This window comes from Balaenoptera ricei, chromosome 20 (genome assembly GCF_028023285.1).
Source record: "Balaenoptera ricei isolate mBalRic1 chromosome 20, mBalRic1.hap2, whole genome shotgun sequence".
Taxonomy (NCBI): Eukaryota; Metazoa; Chordata; class Mammalia; order Artiodactyla; family Balaenopteridae; genus Balaenoptera; species Balaenoptera ricei.
The window spans coordinates 25,875,112-25,897,780 of NC_082658.1; the positions used below are offsets into that span (position 1 = coordinate 25,875,112).

General features: G+C 55.3%; 3 protein-coding genes across 6 annotated transcripts; all 3 read left to right on the forward strand.

Annotated features, from left to right (window-relative positions):
* The first annotated feature begins 997 nt into the window (after window positions 1-997).
* HOXB9 (homeobox B9) lies at window positions 998-16,121 on the forward strand. Of its 2 annotated transcripts, none has more exons than XM_059908476.1 (2): window positions 998-1,610; window positions 15,887-16,121. In XM_059908476.1, the coding sequence occupies exons 1-2, from the start codon at window positions 1,094-1,096 to the stop codon at window positions 15,991-15,993; spliced, it is 624 nt and encodes a 207-aa protein (XP_059764459.1). In that variant the 5' UTR covers window positions 998-1,093; the 3' UTR covers window positions 15,994-16,121. The 2 variants fall into 2 exon arrangements, with proteins under 2 accessions (XP_059764459.1, XP_059764458.1); XM_059908475.1 differs by lacking the exon at window positions 15,887-16,121 and adding an exon at window positions 4,261-6,132 and having other exon boundaries at window positions 1,001-1,610.
* Window positions 12,303-15,166, forward strand: HOXB8 (homeobox B8). 3 transcript variants are annotated; one of them, XM_059908478.1, is made up of 3 exons: window positions 12,303-12,464; window positions 12,741-13,212; window positions 14,014-15,166. In XM_059908478.1, exons 2-3 carry the CDS (start codon window positions 12,789-12,791, stop codon window positions 14,319-14,321), a joined length of 732 nt encoding a protein of 243 aa, XP_059764461.1. In that variant the 5' UTR covers window positions 12,303-12,464; window positions 12,741-12,788; the 3' UTR covers window positions 14,322-15,166. The 3 variants fall into 3 exon arrangements, with proteins under 3 accessions (XP_059764461.1, XP_059764460.1, XP_059764462.1); XM_059908477.1 differs by lacking the exon at window positions 12,303-12,464 and having other exon boundaries at window positions 12,487-13,212; XM_059908479.1 differs by lacking the exon at window positions 12,303-12,464 and having other exon boundaries at window positions 12,487-13,212; window positions 14,017-15,166.
* Window positions 16,122-16,204: 83 nt separating the features above from the next.
* On the forward strand, window positions 16,205-19,944 carry HOXB7 (homeobox B7). Its single transcript, XM_059908480.1, has 2 exons — window positions 16,205-16,982; window positions 19,104-19,944. The coding sequence occupies exons 1-2, from the start codon at window positions 16,583-16,585 to the stop codon at window positions 19,355-19,357; spliced, it is 654 nt and encodes a 217-aa protein (XP_059764463.1). The 5' UTR covers window positions 16,205-16,582; the 3' UTR covers window positions 19,358-19,944.
* Window positions 19,945-22,669: the final 2,725 nt, after the last annotated feature.

Consider the following 22,669-nt stretch of genomic DNA (forward strand, 5'->3'; position numbering starts at 1 on the left):
GCCCCCCTTTCCTCTGACCAGGGCCAGAGAGGGGCCCAAAAAATTTAAAGGAGCTTTGACTGTCTGTATTAAACTCGTCAGAGGCTCAACTTTCCAGGGGCTGATGAATCCCTTTAACCTCATGCGGGTTCTAATTTCAGGACAGCTAAATGTTAGGACAGGATCTTTGGACACGCAGGCCCTTTTATTCCCTTCTCTCCTCCCTCAGCCACTGAAGGGTCAGGAGAAACTCCCAGGCCTACAAACCTCCCAAACTAGTTACAGAGTCCCCTCCAAAGCAGACAACATCCTATAAAATCCCAACTTCTCCCCCATCTCTTTTACTTCATCTCCAGTGGCTTGCTGCTGCGCTGTTGTTTAATAAATATCTGGTGTCAGGGGACAGAGAAGAGGAAAGGAGAGCCGGCGGGGTGGAGTGGAGGTGTGTTTGTGGGGGGGACGGTACCACCTCCTCTTTCTTTAATTATGCCCTGGGCCTCTCCGGCTGCTCCCCAGGCTGGGGCTCGCTCCCTCCCTCTGTCCTGCGCTCCCTCCCTCTGTCCTGCGCTCCCTCTCTCCCTCCCGGACCCGTCTGGGGAGAGGGCTCCACAGCCAGCGTCCCTCCCGCGGCAGCCCGCTGCTTTCCCTCCGCCTCTCCTCCGCCCCCGCCACCCCATGTCGAGAACGGCCCCCCTTCCTGCAAAAGGGGGGGGGGCCGGCCGGCAGCTCGGGCTGAGGTTACGTGGCCGCCAGAGCCCTGACGTGATAGCACATTGCATCAGCATAAAACAATCCATCCTCGATATGGAATGCTGTGCGGACGGATGACAGCGAGAGCGCAGCCCCCTCGCCCGACTGATTTATGTCGGAGCTGACGCTTTATCAGGCAGTCGGAAAAACTTTGACCAATCATTTTGCAAGGAGCGCTGAGCCAGGCTGCTCCACTGTACTTTGTTGGCTGAGAAGTTGACCAGGGGTGGGGGTGGGAGGGTGGGGGGCTGGGGGGGGTCGCGTCCGAAAGCCCTCACACCGGTCCGGGTGCCACCTCTCCCTGCTTGGGCGCCGCGCGCGAGCGCTTCCCTTCCCCCTGCGAGCGCCCGGATAATGTCTGAGAATGTCCATTTCTGGGACGCTTAGCAGCTATTATGTCGACTCGATCATAAGTCACGAGAGTGAGGACGCGCCTCCAGCCAAGTTTCCTTCCGGCCAGTACGCGAGCCCCCGGCAGCCGGGCCACGCGGAGCACCTGGAGTTCCCCTCGTGCAGCTTCCAGCCCAAAGCGCCGGTGTTCGGCGCCTCCTGGGCGCCGCTGAGCCCGCACGCGTCCGGAAGCCTGCCGTCCGTCTACCACCCCTACATCCAGCCCCAGGGCGTCCCGCCGGCCGAGAGCAGGTACCTCCGCACCTGGCTGGAGCCGGCGCCGCGCGGCGAAGCTGCTCCTGCGCAGGGCCAGGCGGCGGTGAAGGCGGAGCCGCTGCTGGGCGCGCCTGGGGAGCTGCTCAAGCAGGGCACGCCCGAGTACAGTTTGGAAACTTCGGCGGGCAGGGAGGCCGTCCTGTCTAATGAAAGACCCGGCTACGGGGACAATAAAATTTGCGAAGGAAGCGAGGACAAAGAGAGGCCGGATCAAAGTAAGTTATAAAAAGTGAGGAAATACCCAGGCCGAAGGCCAGGCGAGGGGGAGGGGAGGGGAGGGGAGAGGCAATAAACTGCGGACAATGTGAAGGGAAACCGCGGCGACGGCCGGAGAGCGAGCGGGGGCGGAGGGAAGATGGAGGGAGGCAGCTGAGTGCCCCAGAAAGGGAGACTGAGGCCGCTGGAGGAGCGCCGCCCCCACTCCTCCAAGTCCACGGGGGACCCGGGGCGCAAGGACCAGCTCGCCGCTCTCTCGGCCTCCCTTCCCCCACGCCCCCGAGGCCCGGGCTGAAAGCCCGGGAAGAAGCCGACCACCGCCGGCTGGGAGAGGAGCTGGCGGGGCCGGGGAGGCAGCCAGCGAGGCCGAGAGCCCGCGCGGGCCAGGGCGGGAGCGCACCGGGCTGCCGGGCACCGCGCGGCTGGCAGAGCTCCCCGCGCCACGCGCACACCGTAAAAGCCGGCCAAGGGGTAGAGGGAGGGGGCTCATTAGGATTTTATTTGCGATGCAACAGCTTGACGGAGGATTGTTTTTAGCAGATCTCGCTCAGTAGCCGCTCAGGGTCCGCAGCCGGCGCCGGGAGGGGCGCGGGAAGCCCAGGACCCGGAGACTGAGCCCCCTCCCCGGATGCGCCGGCCCCTCCCCGGGAGCCTTCCCTCCGGTCGCCCCCTCCCCTCCGTGGCATCCTCGCCTGGTTTGCAGCTTCCTTTTCTGCGCCTCCCGCTGCTCTCCGCGGGGCTCCCTAGCCCCAGCCAGAGCTGTCCGCCTCGCAGGGAGTTGGGGAATCGCTTCCGAACTTCGCGGCCGACCGGCTGCGTGAAGGAGAGATCCCGAAAGGACCCTGGGGAGTAGAAGGGTAGGGGGAAGAGAGGCTTGCCGGAGAGGCTAACTTTATCCTCGGAACGTAGTTTCTCACCATCTCCCACCCCTCCAAACGCACCCGCGCCAGGAACCGAAGTCTGGCTAATCTTCAGGATGTGCTGCTCGCTAAGGGCGGCAGGAGGGGAGTCGCGGATTTTTCGTTTTTTAAGGTTGAGAAGGGCAAATTGGTCGGGGCTCTTAGCCCCCAAACAATAACCTTCAGGATGGTGGGCACAAGTCCTCACCCCTTACTCTTTTTGGAGAGTGAGGGTCAGATCTTTTAGTCTCTGCTTGCCCTGCCGGATTTCCCATCAGCAGAGTGGCCCACAGGCCCTTTGGGGGTGCCCTTGCCTGCTGGAGGGTAGAGAACTGCCCAACTCCCCTGAGGTCTCTGTGAGGTCCCACCACCTCCAACCTGCCAGGTTGAATCACAGGAGTTGGCATTTGGGTAACACACGGCTCTTCCCAAACCCTCCCTGCTCACACCCAAACAGACCCCATCCCCACCCCAAGCCCACAAACTCTACCTGGAAAGTCCATTAGTGCAAGGCAGCAGTTTGGCTAGGATCAATTATTAACAGTTTTTTTCCTCTTTCATATTTAATGCGGCTGTGGGTGCCATCCCAGGCAATCACATTAAGGAAATAGCGCTGCAAATTGGTAAGACACGGTACTTAGCGCAGGATGAACCAGATTTTTTTTTTTTTAATATTCAGTGCTTTTCATTTGGGGTGAAGGAATCTAGTAGAGGGTGGCTGTTATTTTTAATTGGCTCTGCTTTATTTGGCAACTTTTCTGAGTTCAGGGGTAAGAAGAAGAGAAGCCTGTATATATGTTTGTTTCCTCTTTTTTCCCCTCTTCTACTCAGTCACCCCTTCCCTTTCTCTTTTCCCTCTCACCACATGGAGCCAGTTGGAGTTAGCTATGCTCTGAAGGACTTCTGTTACCCCCACATGATCCATGGCTCCCCCCCTTAGGACTGGACCAATCTTGCATCCCAATTTCCCTGAACTTACTTTAACCAAACTGCGAGCTGAGCAGGAGTGGAAAAGGAGACTATTGCAACCATAAGTTATCTGTGAGCCTCCAGCACTCCCTTGTCCACAGGCTGGAGTTGATAAATGGTTGCAATTGGGTTGCATGTGAATTGGAGTGTGCTGGATGTTTGCATCTCTAAATGTGAATCCCTATTTGTGGTGTGTGGGGGGGGCAGTGAGATATCTGCACAGACACACATGGCTGCTGCCATGTGGCCAAGAGATGCAAGCTTGTGATCAAGGCAGGAGGGTGCACTCAAACTGGACTGGAGGGCCAGGAGGTCTCTTGGCTGTGGCTGAGCAGAAGCCACTCTCCTCTCCCCCAGCCCAGTCCTTCTCTCACCTCTCAGACCTAGAGCCAGGACCCTTCAGTCAGCCACCACTAGTTAGTCTGGTAGAGCTGGTGGGGGAGAGGGCTTTAGCCAGGCTGGGCTCTGACCTAAGTCCTAACCAGTTACGACCCAAGTGGAGAAAGAGACTGAGTGAGGACCTGGGGCAAGCAAAGCTTTGGAAGTGGTGAGAAGCCTGGCACACGTTTGGCTCCATCCTGTCCAAATAACGCACCTGGAGGTACCTATAGCAACTCTTGGCCCATCTCTGGAAGCCCTTCTGGGAACCTGAAGGCCCAGGTGCCCCTTTCTCCAATGTAAGATGGGGAGTGGAGACCAGGGGTGCACCCTCTTGGAAGGAGAACACAGGGGCCCTTCACCCCCTTTCCTTTCTTTGATTCTATTGCTGCTTCTCTTTCAGCCAACCTCTCCGCCAACTGGCTGCACGCTCGCTCTTCCCGGAAAAAGCGCTGTCCCTACACCAAATACCAGACGCTGGAGCTAGAGAAGGAGTTTCTGTTCAATATGTACCTCACCAGGGACCGTAGGCACGAAGTGGCCAGACTCCTCAATCTGAGTGAGAGACAAGTCAAAATCTGGTTTCAGAACCGGCGGATGAAAATGAAGAAAATGAATAAGGAACAGGGCAAAGAGTAAAGATTCCCCCCAGCCCTCCCCACCCCTTCCCCATCTCATGCTTATTTATAAGGGATGGCTGTGGAGCCTGTGCTGTCTGGGATGTGTTCAAGTGAATGGGGAAGGGGGTCTTTTTCTTCAAAGTCCTTTTCTGCATCTAGAGCCTCTCTCCTTTCCTTTGCCCTCACCTGTCCTTCTCTTCTCCCTGGGCCTCAGGAGGGAGTTTTATTGATTTAGAAGGTAGATATAGTTGGTTCCTAAGAAGGTGATGGGCCCCAAGGAAAGAGTGCCCCTAGTAGAGCCCCTAGCAACCCTCTTAATTTTCCTGGGAAACCCCAGCCCCTCACTTCCAGCCTGCTTGTTTCCTCCCTGCACCTATCCCAAAGTCACCCAGGGACACTCCGACTGCACACAGCCCAACAGACGTCCACCTGCAAAAAGCCTGGAGCCCACAGTAACAATGGGAAGCACTCACAGTCAACACTCAAATGAAGTGGCACCCTAAATGCAGACCATCACACCCCAAACCTGGTGGAATAGCCCACAGACCATCAGGCAAGTCCAGGGTCTGCCCCTGATGCAATACACACCAAGAAGAAGTCTATTGACACACTCCTGAATGAGGCGCTGCAGCTCAAAAGGCCCAGCATCACAACACCATCCCCACGGAATCCTTAACTATACCCGGGCATGGACTCAAGGGCGAGTGGGGTAAATTCAGCTCCCAAGCTGGTGGGTTAGAAAGGGCAAGGAAAGGCAGCGGTGGTCTTATGAGAGTCTCTTAGGTTTTATGAAGGTAGTCCACATACACACATTTTGCTGCAGGAAATGTTTAATTCTGCATGTTGTTTTCCTCTCCTTCCAACAAAAGGAGGTCAGATCGTGGGTCGTAAGCCTTGACAATGTCGTCCTCATGTTCATCTGTGCCCCGCTTGACAGAGACTGTAGCTTCTCTTGCTCAACACCAGCCCTGCGTTCTTCCGCATCCTCCCCAGCTCTGAAATCAACTCTGTTCGGCCAATCCACCTTGCACCAGCGAGTCAAGTCGCCCCTGTAGAAATCCCCCTCCACCCTCCATCTTCTGCTAGCTCTACCCCTCCACAGGCGGAAAAGCCAAGTCAGGAGAACCCGATGGAGAATTTATTGTGAATCGATTCCCGGGCTCCTCTCCAGAGCAAGTTGTGGAGGATAGGGAGGAGCAAAGTCTCCCCAGGCGCACGGAGCTTGACTTCTTCCTCCCGTCCTGCCCAGTCTGACCCCTACGGAGGAGCCCCGGGCTTGTCAGCTGCCGCCCCAGCGCAGAAGCGCAGAGACCAGCCCCAGTGCCTGGCTTTGCCTCCCGAGACTCGGGCCTGGATGGCGATCTGCGCGCGCACGCTTCTGGGGAGCAGTCCCGCTTGCTAAGGAAAGAGGCGAAATCGCACCTAAGCATTAGGCCGGAGCTTACTCTCAGCTTTCTTTCCTCCCCCTGCTACCCCACCTCTCCAATCCCCTTCAATTCATGGACTCTCGCTCCTGCTTCTCCCAACCCTGCAAGGGGACATTCCAGTAGAACTTCTTTTGCTTTGTCGGTGGCAGTCGTGAAATTGTGCTGTGTTTTGTGATTTCTTTGGGGGTGATTGTCTCGCCTGTTTTCAGTTGTTGCTCATATGGGAGGGTTGTGGGTGGGAGTGGGGAGGGCGAGGGGCTTAGAGCTGATTGTTCGTTTTGGAAGGAAGAAAACAAAGAAAAAGAACAAAAAATATATATCACTCTAGAAAATAAATCTCTCCTGTGTGTCATTCTGTGTTGGCTCGCCTCACCTGACCAGAGGTAGAGATGCTAGCTCCAAGAGGGTGGCTTGGAATAAAGAGAGAGTCCTGTGCCCAAGAGGTTGCAGGGTGGGCTTCCTAGTGGAGCTGAGAGCTGGTCCAGACCAAGGTTCCCAAGACCACTGCTTAAACTGAGCAAGAGCCTTCCAACAGGAGAGCTGGGAGACTGGAGGGGGAGAAAAGGAAAGATTAGTGGTTTGGAGAGGGGTCTGGGTCTGCAGGGGGCAATGAGAATCGTCCCCTTAAGTTGCACTAGAGACTTCGCCACCACCTCCAGAGCCAGAGGAAGGCAAGACCTGCCTTGCCATCCCTGGAAGCAGGTCCTCTCTCAGCTGGCTGAGAAATCCACCTTGCTTTGGCTACTTTAAAATATCATGCAAGTGAAGAAGGCAGTAACTTCGTTCTGCTATTCCCTGCAGCAGAGGGATGGGATGCAGATAGAGGCCTCCGGAAGGCCAGGCTGTCCTTTTTTCCACTCAGAAAGAGTGAGCGCCTTAGGGTTTTCAATCCCCACCTGGAGTATGAGGCTCCAATTTGAGCCACAGGGTAGCAGCCTCGGTGTAAGGCGGGTGGAGTTTGGTAGGGGTGGAGGCAGCTCGGACAGGCTGGGAGAGATGGTTGAGTGTGAAACAGAAATGGTTCAGGAGAAAAACAAACAAACAAACAAAACCCTTCCCAGTCGGACCCCAGAATTAAATTCGGTTTCAAGGCACCTTTCTGTCCCCCTCAGACTGTGGCGTCCCACCAAAGCCTCAAATGGGGAGCGCTGGTCTCGGCAGCCCGGCCGTTCTCATCCAGCCGCTGGGATTCTGCTTCTGCCGTGCTGGCGCTTGGGAGCCGGCCTCCTGCCAGAGCCTCCCACCGGGCCCACCCAGCAGCGCTGCAGTCCGCGGAGACCCTGAGGTTGGGGTAGAGTTGGGGACAAAGCCTGACCCTCGAGAAAGCAGCCTGGAAGCGAAAAGGCCCTGCCTACCCCTCTCCGGCGAACGGAAGGATGAGCTAATCGGAGAGACAGCAGGAGGCAGGAGAACGCGAAGCTCCTGATACTGCTGGGCCCCAACCCGCCTCCTCCTCCGAGGGTTCCAGTCGATATATAAAGTGAATCTGCCTTTAAAGCTTGTGTAGAATGGGCTCCCTCCCCATCCTGGGCTCCCAGGAGCCAGCCCGTGCTGAGAGTGAGCCGAAAAGGCCGGATTCCGCCCAGAGGAAACGCAAGAAAGTGAGGCAGGAGCTGAACGGAGTGCTGCGGAGTAGGGGGCGAGGGCGCCCCGGGAAGCCTCCGGCGGCGTCTGGGTCCCCAGCCCGGGGTGGCTTCTTTAAAAACAAACAAAGGCGAAGATGCGGAGGCTCGGAAGCCGGAGATGGGGAAATCTGCTGTCATAAAAGAGAGATTCAGAGAGGGGGACCGGGAGAGTGCGAGACAGAGGGAAGCCGGGAGAGGAATTCAATGCCGTGTGCGCAGCAATAAAAGAATATGACCGCTATAAAAGTTTATAGCGTATAAATTTCTGAAGGTTAAGAAACTAAACAGCAGCAAAGCAAACAGTGAGGGGAAACTTTCCGGAGCTGAGAGAGCCACAGCTGGGCCTGGGCTCCGGGCCTGGCGGGCGAATGGGTGGGCCTGACTGGGCCGCCCCCATCCTCACCCTCCCGAAGTGCGGGGCGCGGGGTTTCCGGGGGCCCCAGGGGGCAAAGAGGGGCGAGGAGGGAGAGGGGAGGGAAGAACACTTTTGTTGTCACAAATGCTTCACGGAATGCAACTGGGACTCGTCTTTGTTCTTCGAAACCGCACCCCCTTCCAGAATCGGGCGTCATAAAGAGAAGCCCCCTGCACGCGCGCGCGCACACACACACACACACACACACACACACGCACGCAGGTCCGGCGGGGCCAGACGTCTGGGCGCTGGCAGCCTCTTGATCCTTTTACAGTCTCGTCCCACCCTCTCAGGCCTCCTCTTCCCCCACAAAAAGCCCAATTGTTTCCCCTCAGAATTTGAAACAATAGTGTTGGGTTTGAAATGTGCTCGGCTCCCCCTTTTACGGGCCATAAACGGCGCACTGCTCGGCGGTATCTGCCCGAAATTAGGGGCTTGAGGTGGGGGGTGGGGACGAGAGAGAAAAGCCTCTGGTTTCTTGTTCGCTCCTTATCCCCTCTCCTTGTTTGTTTGTTTTTGTTTGTTTGTTTTGTTTTGTTTAAAAAAATTTTTTTTAGCTTATCTGCACAATTTTATGAACCACTGCCTGATTTCCGACGCCTTTTCTCTCGCCCGCTCTCGTTTCCCTCGTCCTTTTCTGCTAATACTGAAAGTTTCTCCGCATTGTCGCCGCACTGGCTGGCTCGCTGAGAAGCTGGAGGAGCCGGTGGCGGCGGCGCCTTTTCTCAGCATGGCCGCTAGATGGCACCCTTGCTCCACGTGAAAATCCCCCCGTGCTGCGGCTGCCGGCGCCCGCGGCTGCACCTCGCACTTCGGTCGGCCCTGAATCTACGAATTGAGCGCTACCAAAAGTCATGAATAATTTGCCCAGAATAAAAATACACGGTTCATTGTGGCCATTTCCCCCATTTTGTAGATTTCAGATATAGTGGTGTTGACCCCCTCTCCTCAAATGGTCAATTTTCTGAATTTCCCCCAGGAGCAGGGCTCAGGGCTTCTCACCCAGTTTCTACGTTCGGTGGGACAACAAATGCAAGAAAACGGGGAATAATAGTAATAATAGGATTAGTGGATCCAAATAAAAGAGGAGGATTGGTTCGGAAAAATGAGATTATCAGGGGAAGGGGGCGAGAGGAACGTCTGCGGATACGGGTGAGCAGGTCAGGTGAGAGGGGCGAGCCAGCAGAAGGTCGGATACAGAGGAAGCCGCCCCAACCTGCTGCGGGATCGGCGGGAGAGGGAACCGGGTGAGCCAGTCCGGGGTAGGGGTGGGAGCACTTTGGGGGAAACGGATCCGTGGCTTTGGCGGGGATTCGGAGGTGCCCAAAGCCGGCGGGGCGGCTCCGCACGGACCGAGGCTCTAGAGCCTTTGTATGTGGCCGGGGCTGGGCGGGGCGGCGCCGGGCGACCCGGGCTCAGGGCAGGGTCTCCCAGAACGGCGAGGTGCGAAAGGCTTGGATATTTCCTCGGTTGATCTGGGCGCTCCAATTTGGGCCGCCAAAAAAGAGTGCGTTTTCCGGATGGATGTGGGAACAGGCGCAGTGCAGGAAGTAGGGGATTGGTTCTCCCCGCGTCCCGTGGCTTCCAGGTGAGAGCTCGGGCTCCGTGCCCCGAGGCCCCGGCCCCAGACAGACCTGGGGAACACCGGTCCCTTCGCATCTTAGCAGCTGGAGGCCTGGACTTCAGGCATTTCTCGCTCTGAGACCTGAGCGCTGTCAGCCTGCCCATAGCCCCTTAGATTCCACATCTCCCATTTCGACCCGGTCCGGCCGATCCTTGCCCTCCATCCGGACAAACGCGTGCGAGAAATAGATGCCCCCCCCTTAAGATTAACCCCGCTGCAGCCTCGCCTCTCCTCCCCCAGGACCGGGTGCGAAGAGGCTAGCGGAGTTTCTCAACTTGAGTTTCTCTAATAAATCTGCGCTCCGTTGGGTGTTTATAAATTATCTCCTCGCTCTTTCTTGTTTTTTCTTATAATAGAAACATTTTCCTTCCATCAGGAATTTCTGGCACGGTGTAGGGATGATTTAGAACAAGCCATTGAATTTCTACCTCACCGGTGAGTCCTCAAATCATGACCATAAAATCCCCGGCACTTGATAAAAATGTTCGCTTTGGCAACAACTTAACTTTGCCTTCCGCTGCCTCACCGCCCCCTCAGCCTGGCGCTGAAAATTCAAGACCCTGGTCCTCTCCCCTCCTTTTCTCCTTTCTCTCTCTCCCTTTCAGCCCCTCTCCCATTCTCCAGATTCACTTTTGAAGGACCAAGTGGCCCCACCGGTACCTTCCCTTTGGAAAAGGTGATAATTTCCTTTTTACAAAGGTTGGGGTGAGTGGGATCCCCAAAAAGCACCCCTCCAAAAGGAAGCCACTCTCTCGTGAATAAGCAATGGATCAGCTGTGGATCCAATGTATTTGTAAAGGCTCCACCTTTGTTGCTAGAAGATTTCTTTGTCTCTCTCTCCCTTCCTTCCTTCTTTCCTTTCTTTTCCTTTTCTTTCCTCTCCTTTCTTTGCCTTTCCTTTCCTTGCTCAGTGAGCCACTTCAGGAAGCCATTGGTTTGGACCCTCAGATTGGGGCCTTCTAAAGCCTGGCCACCATTGTCACTAGGCCCAGTAGGCCGGGAAAGGCAACTGGCAAGAGAGTGTGGCATCCAGTCAGCTGGGTCCTGCAGTCTGTTTCAGGACCTAGGTCCTCAGGTCTGGAGGGAGAGCAGGGTTTAACTAGAGGCTCCCAAGGGGAGAGGAGAGAAAATGGGGGACTCAGTGACCTTGCTGCATCCAAATCCCTTCTACCCCAAAGTCAGTTTAGGTAGTGACAGTGGCTCAAAGGACGGTGAAGGCTAAATGGTGCCCCTCCCATTCATACACTCTGCAGTCAGTGTCCAGGGCAGAGGAGGGCACAAGACAGTGGGCACCAAGGCCAGGCACCAGGGCAGCAGCCTCCACTGCTCTTCCCTCCCTCTGATGTGCTGATGAGCCTGGAACTGCCCTCTCAACCGAGGGTGATGCGGAAGGTGTGGAGGACTGGCCTGGGAAGGTTGGGAGCCAGTTGGGCTTGGTTACTGGGTCCCGAGGCCTGGGTGCAGGACTGGGGCGGCCCAACTGAATGTTATCCTGCTGGTGGCATCAGGCCCCTCTCCCATCACACAGAGTTGGTCTACCAAAGGCTTGCTGACTGGGCTCCAGTACCTTCTAGAGACTCCCTCCCCATTCCAGCAACCCCCTCCCAGGCCACCCCAGGTTGTGTAAAACTGCAGAATCACAGTTGCAGGGTGAGCTTTAGTCAGGACTTCACTACTGCCCATTAACCAGAAAGTTTCAGCTCTTCCTCCTGGTGCCTCCTCAAGCTCTCCTGGATCCCTTCTCCAAAGAAAAGCCTTGTTTGTTTGTTGGAAAGTTGGTGAGTGGCCTGGGTGGGGCAGAGAGTGTGGTTGGGGGCTCCGGAGAGGGAGTGGGGGCAGGTGCTTCAACAGCTGAAGGAGGCGGAAAATCTCTGAAAAGTCACCGTCTGCGCCGAAAAAACTCATAATCATTCTCACTTCGGCTTTGTCACCCCCACCGTGCTGCAGTCGGGCAGCGGGGGCGATCGAAGCTGCAGTTTTATAGCTGTAGAGGAAAGAACTCGTAAAATGCTAACAGCTTTTATGCGCTGCGGCATAAACAACAACAGACTCGGCTTTATTGCGTTTTATAGTTTGTTAAAGAGTTTACAGCCGTTTTTGGGGGCCGGTTACCCAGCCAATTCCCTCCACACGATAGTTAAACCTTTATCAATAATAAGGAAATTGATCATTAAAGCTTTAAATATGACTACCTCGTTTGTTTGAAAATATGTTTAGGAGAGGAAGCTGTATGATTTGATAACTTGTATTAAAATACCAATTACATTTATAGGACCTTTTAAAACTCGGTGCAATTAAACCGTGTTCTTTTACATTTTTCCGAAGCGACCCTGACATTTAAAAAGACTCCAACTGCCTCGTTAAAATCGCGAAATTAACAGCGTGCCTACGCCTGGCGCGTTGTGTATGTGTGTGCGTGGTTTTTTCCGTGCGCCCCACATCAGTCTTTGGGGGTGGTCTGCGAAGGTATTTGATTTGTTGTGAGGCGAGAGATATCTCATTAATGTAGGTAGTTAAACAGATTTAATCCGTATTCATTCTCTCTCCCCCCTCTCCTCCCCGCTCTCTCCCCCTCTCCCCCTCTCTCTCCCTGGGTGTTTTTTTTTTTTTTTCCTTCCCCTTCTTTTTTTTTTTTTCCCTCCTCACTCCCTGGCGCTCTCTCGCTCTAGCTCTCTCTCTTGCTCGCTCTCTCTCGCTCTCACCCTAGCTCTGCGTTCTGTCCGGGAGGAGTACGGAGAAGCCAATAGGATGCGGGGTCTCTAATGGATGCAAATGATCATGAAAAGACAGTGCAAAATATGAAACAACTCATTTGCAGGGAAGTAAATCACCGAAAACTGTTTATGAACTGGCATCCCTTCTTCGAAATGTAAAGCGAGGACCTCTTTAAGTGGCGGTATATTTTTTGGGGGGGGTGGGGGGTGGGGGAGGGCGAGCGAGCCGCGGCTGCCATGCAAGCTTAGACTTTTGGAGGCTTCGCTGTCCTTTTCTATTCCTGGAAATCACAAAAAGTGTGGTGGCTTCGAGATCTTCTTCTCCTTTTCTTTCTTTTCTTTTTCCCCCCTCCTCCTTTTCCTCTCCTTTCCTGGCGAGGGTGACCAGGAGCCGGCGAATCCGCGTTTTTTTCTCTCTCTCTCCCTCCCTTTCCCCCTCCCCACCCCCTCCCCAACAGCCCCCAACTACAGCCGCCGCCGCCGCCGCCGCCTCAAAATTCAATAAAATGAGCTCTTATTTCGTCAACTCACTGTTCTCCAAATACAAAACCGGGGAGTCCCTGCGCCCCAATTATTATGACTGCGGCTTCGCCCAGGACCTGGGCGGCCGACCCACCGTGGTGTACGGTCCCAGCAGCGGCGGCAGCTTCCAGCACCCGTCGCAAATCCAGGAGTTCTACCACGGGCCGTCGTCGCTGTCCACGGCTCCCTATCAGCAGAACCCGTGCGCCGTGGCGTGCCACGGGGACCCGGGCAACTTCTACGGCTACGACCCGCTGCAGCGGCAGAGCCTGTTCGGTGCGCAGGATCCAGACCTGGTGCAGTACGCAGACTGCAAGCTCGCCGCCGCCAGCGGCCTGGGGGAGGAGGCCGAGGGGTCCGAGCAGAGCCCGTCGCCCACACAGCTCTTCCCCTGGATGCGCCCGCAAGGTGAGCTCGCGTCGGGGCCGGCGGGGGGAAGGGAGACCCGGGGCCCAGGCCGGCACGGGGGGCCGGGCAGGCCAGGCGCGGTTCCGCCAGCCCCTGGAAGACTTGCTTGCTCCGTTCAGATAGGCTCCCCCTTCTTTCCTTCCTTGCTTCCTCCCTCCCTCCCTTCCTTCCTTCCTTCCCTTTACTTCTTTCTTTTTTTGTTTCCCTTGAAGGAGGTCGCTAAGCGACATTTCCTGAATCCATAAACCCCTCACCCTGCCTGACTTTTTTTCTTCTTCCCCTCCTTTTTTCCCCTTTTACTGTTTTATGGGGGGTAGTGGAGAAAGGGTGGTGGGAATGGGGCGCTCAACTTTTGCACTTCTCAATTGCTTTATAGTTTAATTACCCTGAAGAAACTTTTCTTCTGGGGCAGAGGCTCTGGGGGCTTTTCAAGGTGGGTCCATTCGTCCCCATCCCGGCTTTTTTATTCTTACTTTTCCCCCTCCTTCACATCCTTCCTTCTAAAGTTTATGGCACTTTTAATAGATTCAACCACCCCCGCCCAACTCTCTGGTGCTGGTGACCAGGGGAGGGGGCTCCCCTTTCTGGCTCCCTTAGATTCAGTGGTGTCTGATCCCCCTCACCCGCCCCCCCTCGGCTGACCGCGGCCTCCCAGCGCTCCCGCCCCTGCACGGGGTAGAAGGTCCCCTGCCCTTATTATACTGGTCTCCTAGGCTGGTTCACGAATCTTCCAACCTTCTCTGTCTCTGCCCCCTCCCCCACCCTCCCCTCCCCTCTGTCTCGCCTTTCCCCCATTCCCAGCAGCCGCCGGACGCAGGCGAGGCCGACAGACCTACAGCCGCTACCAGACCCTGGAGCTGGAGAAGGAGTTCCTATTTAATCCCTATCTGACTCGCAAGCGGCGGATCGAGGTATCGCATGCGCTGGGACTGACAGAGAGACAGGTCAAAATCTGGTTCCAGAACCGAAGGATGAAGTGGAAAAAAGAGAACAACAAAGACAAGTTCCCTAGCAGCAAATGCGAGCAGGAGGAGCTGGAGAAACAGAAGCTGGAGCGGGCCCCGGAGGCGGCGGACGAGGGCGACGCGCAGAAGGGCGACAAGAAGTAGGCTCCAGCTGGGACTGCCAGAGCCGCGGCCGCCCTGCCTCCGCGGGTCACCCGACCGCGCTGCCGTCGCCCGCCCCCGCCCGAGAGAGCTCTGGCCCCGTGAGCGGGGCCCGGAGCCTGGCCTCCCACCGCAGCGTCCCCGCCGCGCCAGTCCCCGCTAGTGGTAGTTTCTCGTAATAGCTTCTGTGTGTGAGCTACCGTGGATCTCCTTCCCACCTCTTGGGGGCCGGGGGTGGGGGGGAAAGAAAAGGATTTTAAGCAAGGACTTCCTCTCCCTGCTAGGGTGAGCGGCTGCGGCCTGGCTGAGCCCCACCCCCACGCCCCTGCCCCGTGTAAAAAGCCTCCTTGTGCAATGGTCTTTTTTCCTTTGAACGTGCTTCTTTGTAATGACCGAGGTACCGATTTCTGCTAAGTTCTCCCAACAACATGAAACTGCCTATTCACGCCGTAATTCTTTCTGTCTCCCTCTCTCTCTCTCTCTCTCTCTCTCTCTCTCGCCTCGTCCTCATTTCCCCTCCCACCCCCCTCCCCGCTGCCCTCCCTAGCTCGCTGGCTTTTTCTCTGGCTTCTCTCTTTTCCTCCCCCCCTTTTCCACCGCTTTGGTTTGACAATTTTGTCTTAAGTGTTTCTCAAAAGAGGTTACTTTAGTTAGCATGCGCGCTGTGGGCAATTGTTTAAAGTGTTCTTAGGTTTACTGTGAAGAGAATGTATCCTGTATCCGTGAATTGCTTTATTGGGGGGCGGGAGGGCTAATTATATATTTTGTTGTTCCTCTATACTTTGTTCTGTTGTCTGCGCCTGAAAAGGGCGGAAGAGTTACAATAAAGTTTACAAGCGAGAACCCGAGACTTGCCCGGCCCGTACTCCTCATTTGCTCCCGGCGCCTTGCAGAGCTGCGGAGGGGGGGAGCCGGTCACCGGGCTCCTGTGTCCGCCTGGCCGCGCAGCGGAGGGGGCGGGGGCTGGAGGCAGGTGGTGCGAGTCCCTTGGCCCAGGGGCGCAGGGGGTGAGGGAGGCGGCTGCGCGTGATTGGAGGAGAGACGAACGAGGGAGGGGAGCCGAGAGAAACCCCCTCCCCTTCCCTTCGTCTTCCGAGGCTGCCGGCCCCGGAGACCCCCGCGCCCAGGCCATGCGGGAGAGATGCGCCTGGGCTGGTGGCTTTATCTCCCCAACCTCCCCCTTTGTTTTTGTGTGCCCTCTCCTGTGTGTGTGTGCAGGGGTAGAGGTGGAGTGCGGAGCTGCTGAACAAGCTGAAAAATTAAAAAAAAAATTTAATTTTTTTCGTACTCTCGTGGGGGGGGAGCAGGAGGAGAAGGGAGATGCTCTTCCCTGCCTCTCCCTTTCTGGGACTTGGCCACCTTCGCCCAGCTCCGAGGTGGTGGCTCGCCGCCTTCCTTCCTTCGCTCCCTCTGCTTCTCCAGCAGCCACGCTCGACTGAGGCATCCGCCTCCGGGAACCAGGAGAGCAGCATACCGGGCCACCCTCCTCCCTTCCTTTCTCTTCCCACCCTCTCCACCCCCTTCCTTTTTTAATTTTAAAACCTTTTGTTTTATTTTTTATTTTTTAGCCACCAGAAACCGCAGCATCCAACGCCCATGGGCTGGATTCCGCGCCTCTGGGAGCACCCAGGAAACCTCACTCCATCCCTGCCCGTCTGGGGCAGAGAGAGAGTGAGCGAGCCTTGAGGCCAGGCTCACCTCGCTCCTCACCTCGGGAGAAACGGACCAATTCCGGACCAAGTTCCCCCAAAGGCCCAGCCAGGCTGAAGCGGTCCGGATTAATAAAGACCTGGCCTGCCCCCACCCACCCACTCACCCGGTTGTATGCAATCCCTGCGTTTGTTTCTGGCTGGGTAACGGGCTGGGGAGGAGGGGGTGACAACAAGGATCGCTCTCGGAGGTTATTTTCCGTTCCACTCAATCCCTTCTTCCCCAAATCTCGCCTGCAAGCTGCCTCCAGCCCACGGGGGTCGACAGCGGCCCTTGAGCCCCCAGCCCCAATCCACAGGGCCTGGTTTTCTCATTCATTATTGATCATATTTTATAAATCCAACGCCACACAATTTTTTCCACATTACCGGGAGCCGTGAGGAGGCTGCCCGGCTATTGGCAGAGGGGACGTCACGTGGGCGGGGTCACGTGGTCCAGAGAGGAAAAAGGGGGTCCTTTTTGGTGTAAATCTGGACTCTAATTCTGTAATATATCAAGGAATCTCGTAAAACCGACACTAAAACGTCCCTGCCTACAAATCATCCGGCCAAATTATGAGTTCATTGTATTATGCGAATGCTTTATTTTCTAAATATCCAGCCGCAAGTTCGGTTTTCGCTACCGGAGCCTTCCCCGAACAAACTTCTTGTGCGTTTGCTTCTAACCCCCAGCGCCCGGGCTATGGAGCGGGTTCGGGCGCTTCCTTCGCCGCCTCGATGCAGGGCTTGTATCCCGGCGGGGGGGGCATGGCGGGCCAGAGTGCAGCCGGCGTCTACGCGGCCGGCTACGGGCTCGAGCCGAGTTCCTTCAACATGCACTGCGCACCCTTTGAGCAGAACCTCTCCGGGGTGTGTCCCGGCGACTCTGCCAAGGCGGCGGGCGCCAAGGAGCAGAGGGACTCGGACTTGGCGGCCGAGAGTAACTTCCGGATCTACCCTTGGATGCGAAGCTCAGGTAACGCCGCGCACCGAGCAGTCCCGAGCGGTCCCGAGCCGCAGTGGCCCGGGCACATTCCCCGGAAGGCGCCCCCTTCCCGGCCAAGTGCCCCTCTCCGTGTCCAGAGTGCTCCTGGTAGGAGGTCGGCCCTGGGGACGCGGCCCCCCACCCCGAGCCGCGACCCGGCGCGCCGCCCCCATTCCCGTTTTTGCTTGGTGCTCTCAGGCTCGCTCTGTTCCCTAGCGGATCCCTCTCCGCCGACGCCGCGGCGCTCTGAGCCCCCAGCCCACCCGCCCCCCCCCCACCCTTCCTCCCGTCCTTTTAGCTTTAAATATTTATCAGCCGCGCCGGCACGGGCTGGAGAGGAGGCCGTTTGTCTTGCGGAGGAAGGCTGGGGTTTTCAGAGAATAGCCATTAGGGTCTCCCCCCCTCCCTTCTCCCTTCCCCAGCCGGGGATCTCAGCTCTGGGTGTGTCCCCCAGCCCCAGCTTGGATAAGGTCTAGGGGAGGGGGCTGCAGCGCTGAGCAGTTCTCCCCTCCCCCTTTCTTCCCAGCCAACCCCGCTCCCCCATTATTCCCTTCTGGACAATTAGAGGTGGGCTCTAGAGGCCTGGTGGGAGGAGGGGGTGTGAGAGGTGATGAGGATTCAGCCAGGGACACAGAGCCAGAGAGGCAGGTGGAGAGAGGGGGGCTAAGGCCAAGAGAGAGCAGGCTCCTGACCCCCAGTAAACTTGGGAAGGGGGAGGCAGGCGAACTAGAGAAAGGAGCAGAGGCCTCAGGGGAGTACAGCTGGCTTCCTCAGGTGCCCTTCCTAGCTCCCCTGGAGAACTGGCCAACTAGTTTGCAAGTGTCGTTCCAGAACGGTGGATGTCCTCTTGGGGGAGACACTAGGACTCCAAGGAGCCAAATCAAGAGTTAGAGAGTGCAGGCCACCGAGGAAGCTGCTGCAGGAACCCCAAGAGACCAGAGGCTCCGTGGGGTCTCCTGACAAGCCTGTCCCAGACATCCTTCATAATGTTGTCCTGGACTCAGAGACCAATCTCAAGGTCCAGAAGACCCAAGACTTGTGGTCAGATGCTCCCAATCCAGCCAGGGTTGAGGGCCAGGAGGAGCCCAGCTCTTACACTTTCAGTATTAGTGGTCACGGTCCCCATTACCTGCTTCATAATTCAACTGTCTTTCCAGCTGATTTATTAAAGCCCCAATTTTTCTGCTCATAAACATTTCAGCTTGGCTTTTATCTGACTTGAAATTAGGGCCCCTAGCCCCTCCTCCCACTGTCTCCTTCCTAGGAGGGCTGGCACCAGCACCTCCCCCAAGCCTCCTCAGGGTTTGGGGCCTAACCTGGGAAGCTCTTCCCTGCCCTTCAGCCCCCACCAGCCAGATACTGAATGTTCTACCCCAACCCAGGCTGCTGTCTCTCCTCTCCCTCTGTGCCTTCCTGGAGGCCCAAAGATTGCTTTGGAGGGCTGGGTTGTCTGGACAGGTGGGCAGGCAGGACAGCCTGGCCCTGTCTGAACCTCAGCCACTCACTGGAAAATAGTCATCAGAAGGCAGCTGCTCTCCAACTGACTCCACGCTCCAAGGAAATCTGCAAATTCTCACCTCCTCCTCATTCCACAACAGGCTGGGGGAGGGGGGAGACTGGACCTATGAGGCTGTTTGTCTCCTTTTCTTTTTGGGAAAAGCCCTCAGGCCAGGCCTAGAGTCCCACTCCAGGGTCACTTGCATGGTTTCTGTTGTCCTGTACCCCCAAAGACCATCAGAGTCAGCATGCAAAAGGGGAGACTTGGGGTTCCTGGTCCCGGAGGATTAACTGCCTTTCATCCCACATACACCCCTTTAGGCACAGGGCCTTCAAGAGCCAGCAGGTTAGACCTTGTGTTCAGAAGCCCTAGGCTAGAAGACTTCCTGGGTGGAAGATGGGAGTGTTTGCCTTGGGAGGTCTGTAGAAAGGTCTGCACATTGAGGAAAGATGGCAGGCATAGGCTGGGGTATGGATAGTGACAATTTGATGTAATGGGAAATAGGCTCTTCCAACCACCGATGCCAAACCGCATACAGGGTCCAAGAGGGAGGTGAGCACTCTCATGGCTCGTTCCTCACTCACTGATTTTTCTCCTGCAAATAACCTGCGCAGGGACCGACCGAAAGCGAGGTCGCCAGACCTATACCCGCTATCAGACCCTGGAGCTGGAGAAGGAGTTTCACTACAATCGCTACCTGACGCGGCGGCGGCGCATCGAGATCGCGCACGCGCTCTGCCTCACCGAAAGACAGATCAAGATCTGGTTCCAGAACCGCCGCATGAAGTGGAAAAAAGAGAACAAGACAGCAGGCCCCGGGGCCACCAGGCAGGACAAGGCCGAGGCGGAGGAGGACGAGGAAGAGTGAGGGACAGAGGAAGGGCAGAGGAAGAGAGACGAAAAAGGGAAAGAGAGAGAAACCCAGCTCTGGGAACTGAACCAGGAAACTCAAGTCAAATAGGGAGGGGAAAAAAACCTATTTAAATGGAAAGCAGTTAATTTTTTTTAAGGAGAGAAGGTGAAATTTTGGTTTCTTAACACTGAAAAAAAATACTACCTATAGGAAAGTCCATCAGGTTTGTTTTGTACAGTATGGGAAGGACATCATCTACCTGTTCTGTAGCTTTCTGGAATTTGCCTCCCCTTTTCTATGTCGCTAATTGTTAAGGTCTTTGGTAAAATCTTGCTGTTTTGTAAGCCCCATCTTTGACGCTGTCTGTGTGGTCTGTGGGTCTGGAATAACATGTGTGGTTCCCCAGCTTCCTGAGCAACACCCCCTTCCCAGTAGTGGCGCTGAAGCGGCCTTAGGGAGCCCCAAGGACCCACCAACTAGCTCAAGTGTCCCCTCTGTGCACCTGGCCTGCCCGCTGCTCCTTGCTCCCACCAGCCCCTGTGATCCTCTTTGCATTCTATGTGTATCTGAAGGATGAAGAAATAAAAGCAATTAAAAATAAACAGATCCCCTATTTTCTGTGTCTCCCTAAGGCTGGGAGGGGGGAGGGATAGTCATGCATCCCAGCGCTCCTTTGCTCCAACTTCTGCTGCTGGCCCATTTCTTTCTGTGCTGGGGCTTGCTCTTTTTTCTTGTGCCCCTTGCTCTGGGGGCTGCCAACTAGTGAACCTCGGATACCACACACACACATTCCCTTTACATTTTTTTACACATATTGACACACAGATGCACCCAACCACACCTATTTACAGGCTGACACTGCACATAAATAAATATATACATTGTCACACACAGTCACAAACACGCATATTCTTATGTTCACAAATAAACATACAGGCATTCACACATCCCAAACCCTGCGCAGGACACATAGTATTCACATTCACTCACACAAGTAACCCCACATTCATACTCACAGACATTTATACATACCAGGGTACACTCACACATTGGCTCATAAAACACACAGATTCACATTTGCCCCCAAGTAAACACGTCCTTGAGTCCACATGCCCAGTCGCACACATTCACAAAACAAAACAAAAAACAAACCCCCCACAGTTCCACAAACTCTTCCTCATTCAGGCCTTCACACCAGGCTCTGGCTCGGCACGGCCGCCGAGGCACAAATATAGAGCTGAAATCTTAAGTGCTAGGCCTCAAGCGAAGAAGGAGCGGAAGGAAAGGGAAGGTGACCACCCAAATCCACTCCCCCTTCTCGCGCCGACGGGCGGGCGGCATTGGGCAGAGGCCAGGCCGGCGAGCAAAACCTCCCGGCCGCCCAATCAGGCCTCCAACGTCAAGATGCTCCTGGCTTTCCGCTCGGTCGGCAAACATTTTCCGCAAGAGCTATTCGGTTATTTTATTGCAATTTATTTTACTTTCATTTATTTTAATTTATCTCATTCTAAATTGACCCAGCGACCCAAGTAAAACTTGAAATTGGGGGAAGTAAATGAGCGCCGATAGCGAGAAGCTGAGCGGTGCGAACTACCCGGCTGCTGTGGCCGCATCCCTGCTGCTCTGAGCCCGGCCGCCCGCCTTCCGCGGGCTGCCTCTGAGCCTTTCTGCCTGCTGTCCGCGCTGCCGGCAACCTGGAATCTTCTCCGGAGTACAGAGAAAGAGAAAAAAGAAAAACATTTGTGTGTGGGGGAGGTTATTTCCTTTCCTGCATTTGGGCGCTGGTAGCTCAATTCAAAATTCGGGCATATTTCAGGGGACCTGGGAAACCTGGGGTGAATCTGGGTTGTTGTTTGTCTCCAAAACACCCCCTTGATTGAGGGATAAATACCCAGAGGACGGTGCCTACGTAGCTAGACCTGCGGAGTTGATTTTTAGTATCTATTCGATTATAAACCCTGGATTATTTAAATTTAAAGATCGGGCGTTGGAACAGAGAAGGGGAAGAGGGTTGGAAGGAAGCGTGTTTTAGGAGAATCTGTTTAATCTGAATTTGTAAGTAAAAGGCTCCTAAACCTTCAGTTCCCTCATTAATGACCGCAACCCCCCCCCCCGCAGAGCACAGGGAATTGTCCCTGGGAATCTGGGCGTGTGGACATGTGGGTGGGAGAGTCAAGGGTCCGGCTTTACCCTCCTCCAATTTCTGGGGTGCAGAGGCAAGCATCCAGTGGCTAGAGTGTCCGCCTTGGCCCCCATTAGCCTCTTTGGGGCAAAAAGTAGGCCCTAGGAGATCTAGGGCCCCACACCTGCAGTGCTACAAGCTTCACAGGTGGGGTTCCCGCCATCTATAGTGCTGGGAGTGAGGGGGGCATTCAGAGGTGGGAAAGGGGGCACTGAAGCTTTCATTTTGCCCTGATGCAAGTGGTAGCTCTGGACACTGGCTGCTGCTCCTAACTCACCCCCAGATTGCCTTAGAACGGTCCCTGTGTGGAGGTTTTGGGGTGAATTTTTACTAGAAGAGGGGGACAGAGCTCCTGTGAGAATAGAGAGGTTCCAAAAAGAACCCCCCTCCCAGCTGGATGCTTGTGCCTCCTCCGCCTGATTCCCCACACCCCAAATCGCACCCCTTCTCAGATTGGGGTTTCCCCAAAAATCGAGAAGGAGAAGAAAAGAAGATGGCGACTGAGAAAAGCGTTGCTGGTGGAGCAGCCATGAAGAAATGCAATAAATTCCTTGTTGTTTTATGAAAATTTACAACTTTGTGATAGAAGTTTATGAGTGGTTGAATCCAGCGATTGGCCAGCGCCGGTCATGTGGCCGGGCGATCGTGAACATGAACTTTTTATCATTTCCCTGGTGGTTATAATGCAGCATTCTTTTGGACACCACACCTAGGTCGGAGCACTGTCGTCCTTCAGGGCTCCAGCCTCTTGATATTTTTATACTTCAGTATCAGCTCGATAAAGCAAAAGAGAGAGAGGAAAAGCGAGGGGGAGAGGAAAGAAGAGAGAGAGAGAGAGAAGGAGGGGTGGGAATTACACAAAAGAGAAAACCAAAAATAATTTTAATTTCTAAGTTAATTTGCTTGCTGATCTGGGATTTTAGTCATAATGGAGGGTAAATGGACAATCTGCCCAGGACTACAACCTGATACCATTTTTCAAAGCCAGAACTTACTCCATTTTCTATGCAAATATCAGAAAAGCGAACACCCTCTCTTCCCAAGTCAGAGAAGGGGAAGCAACGGCTCTCAGGTTGGGACAATATTATCTGGAAGATGAAGAAGAAGCCGAACGCTCTCTCTCTCTCTCTTTTTTTTTTTTTTCC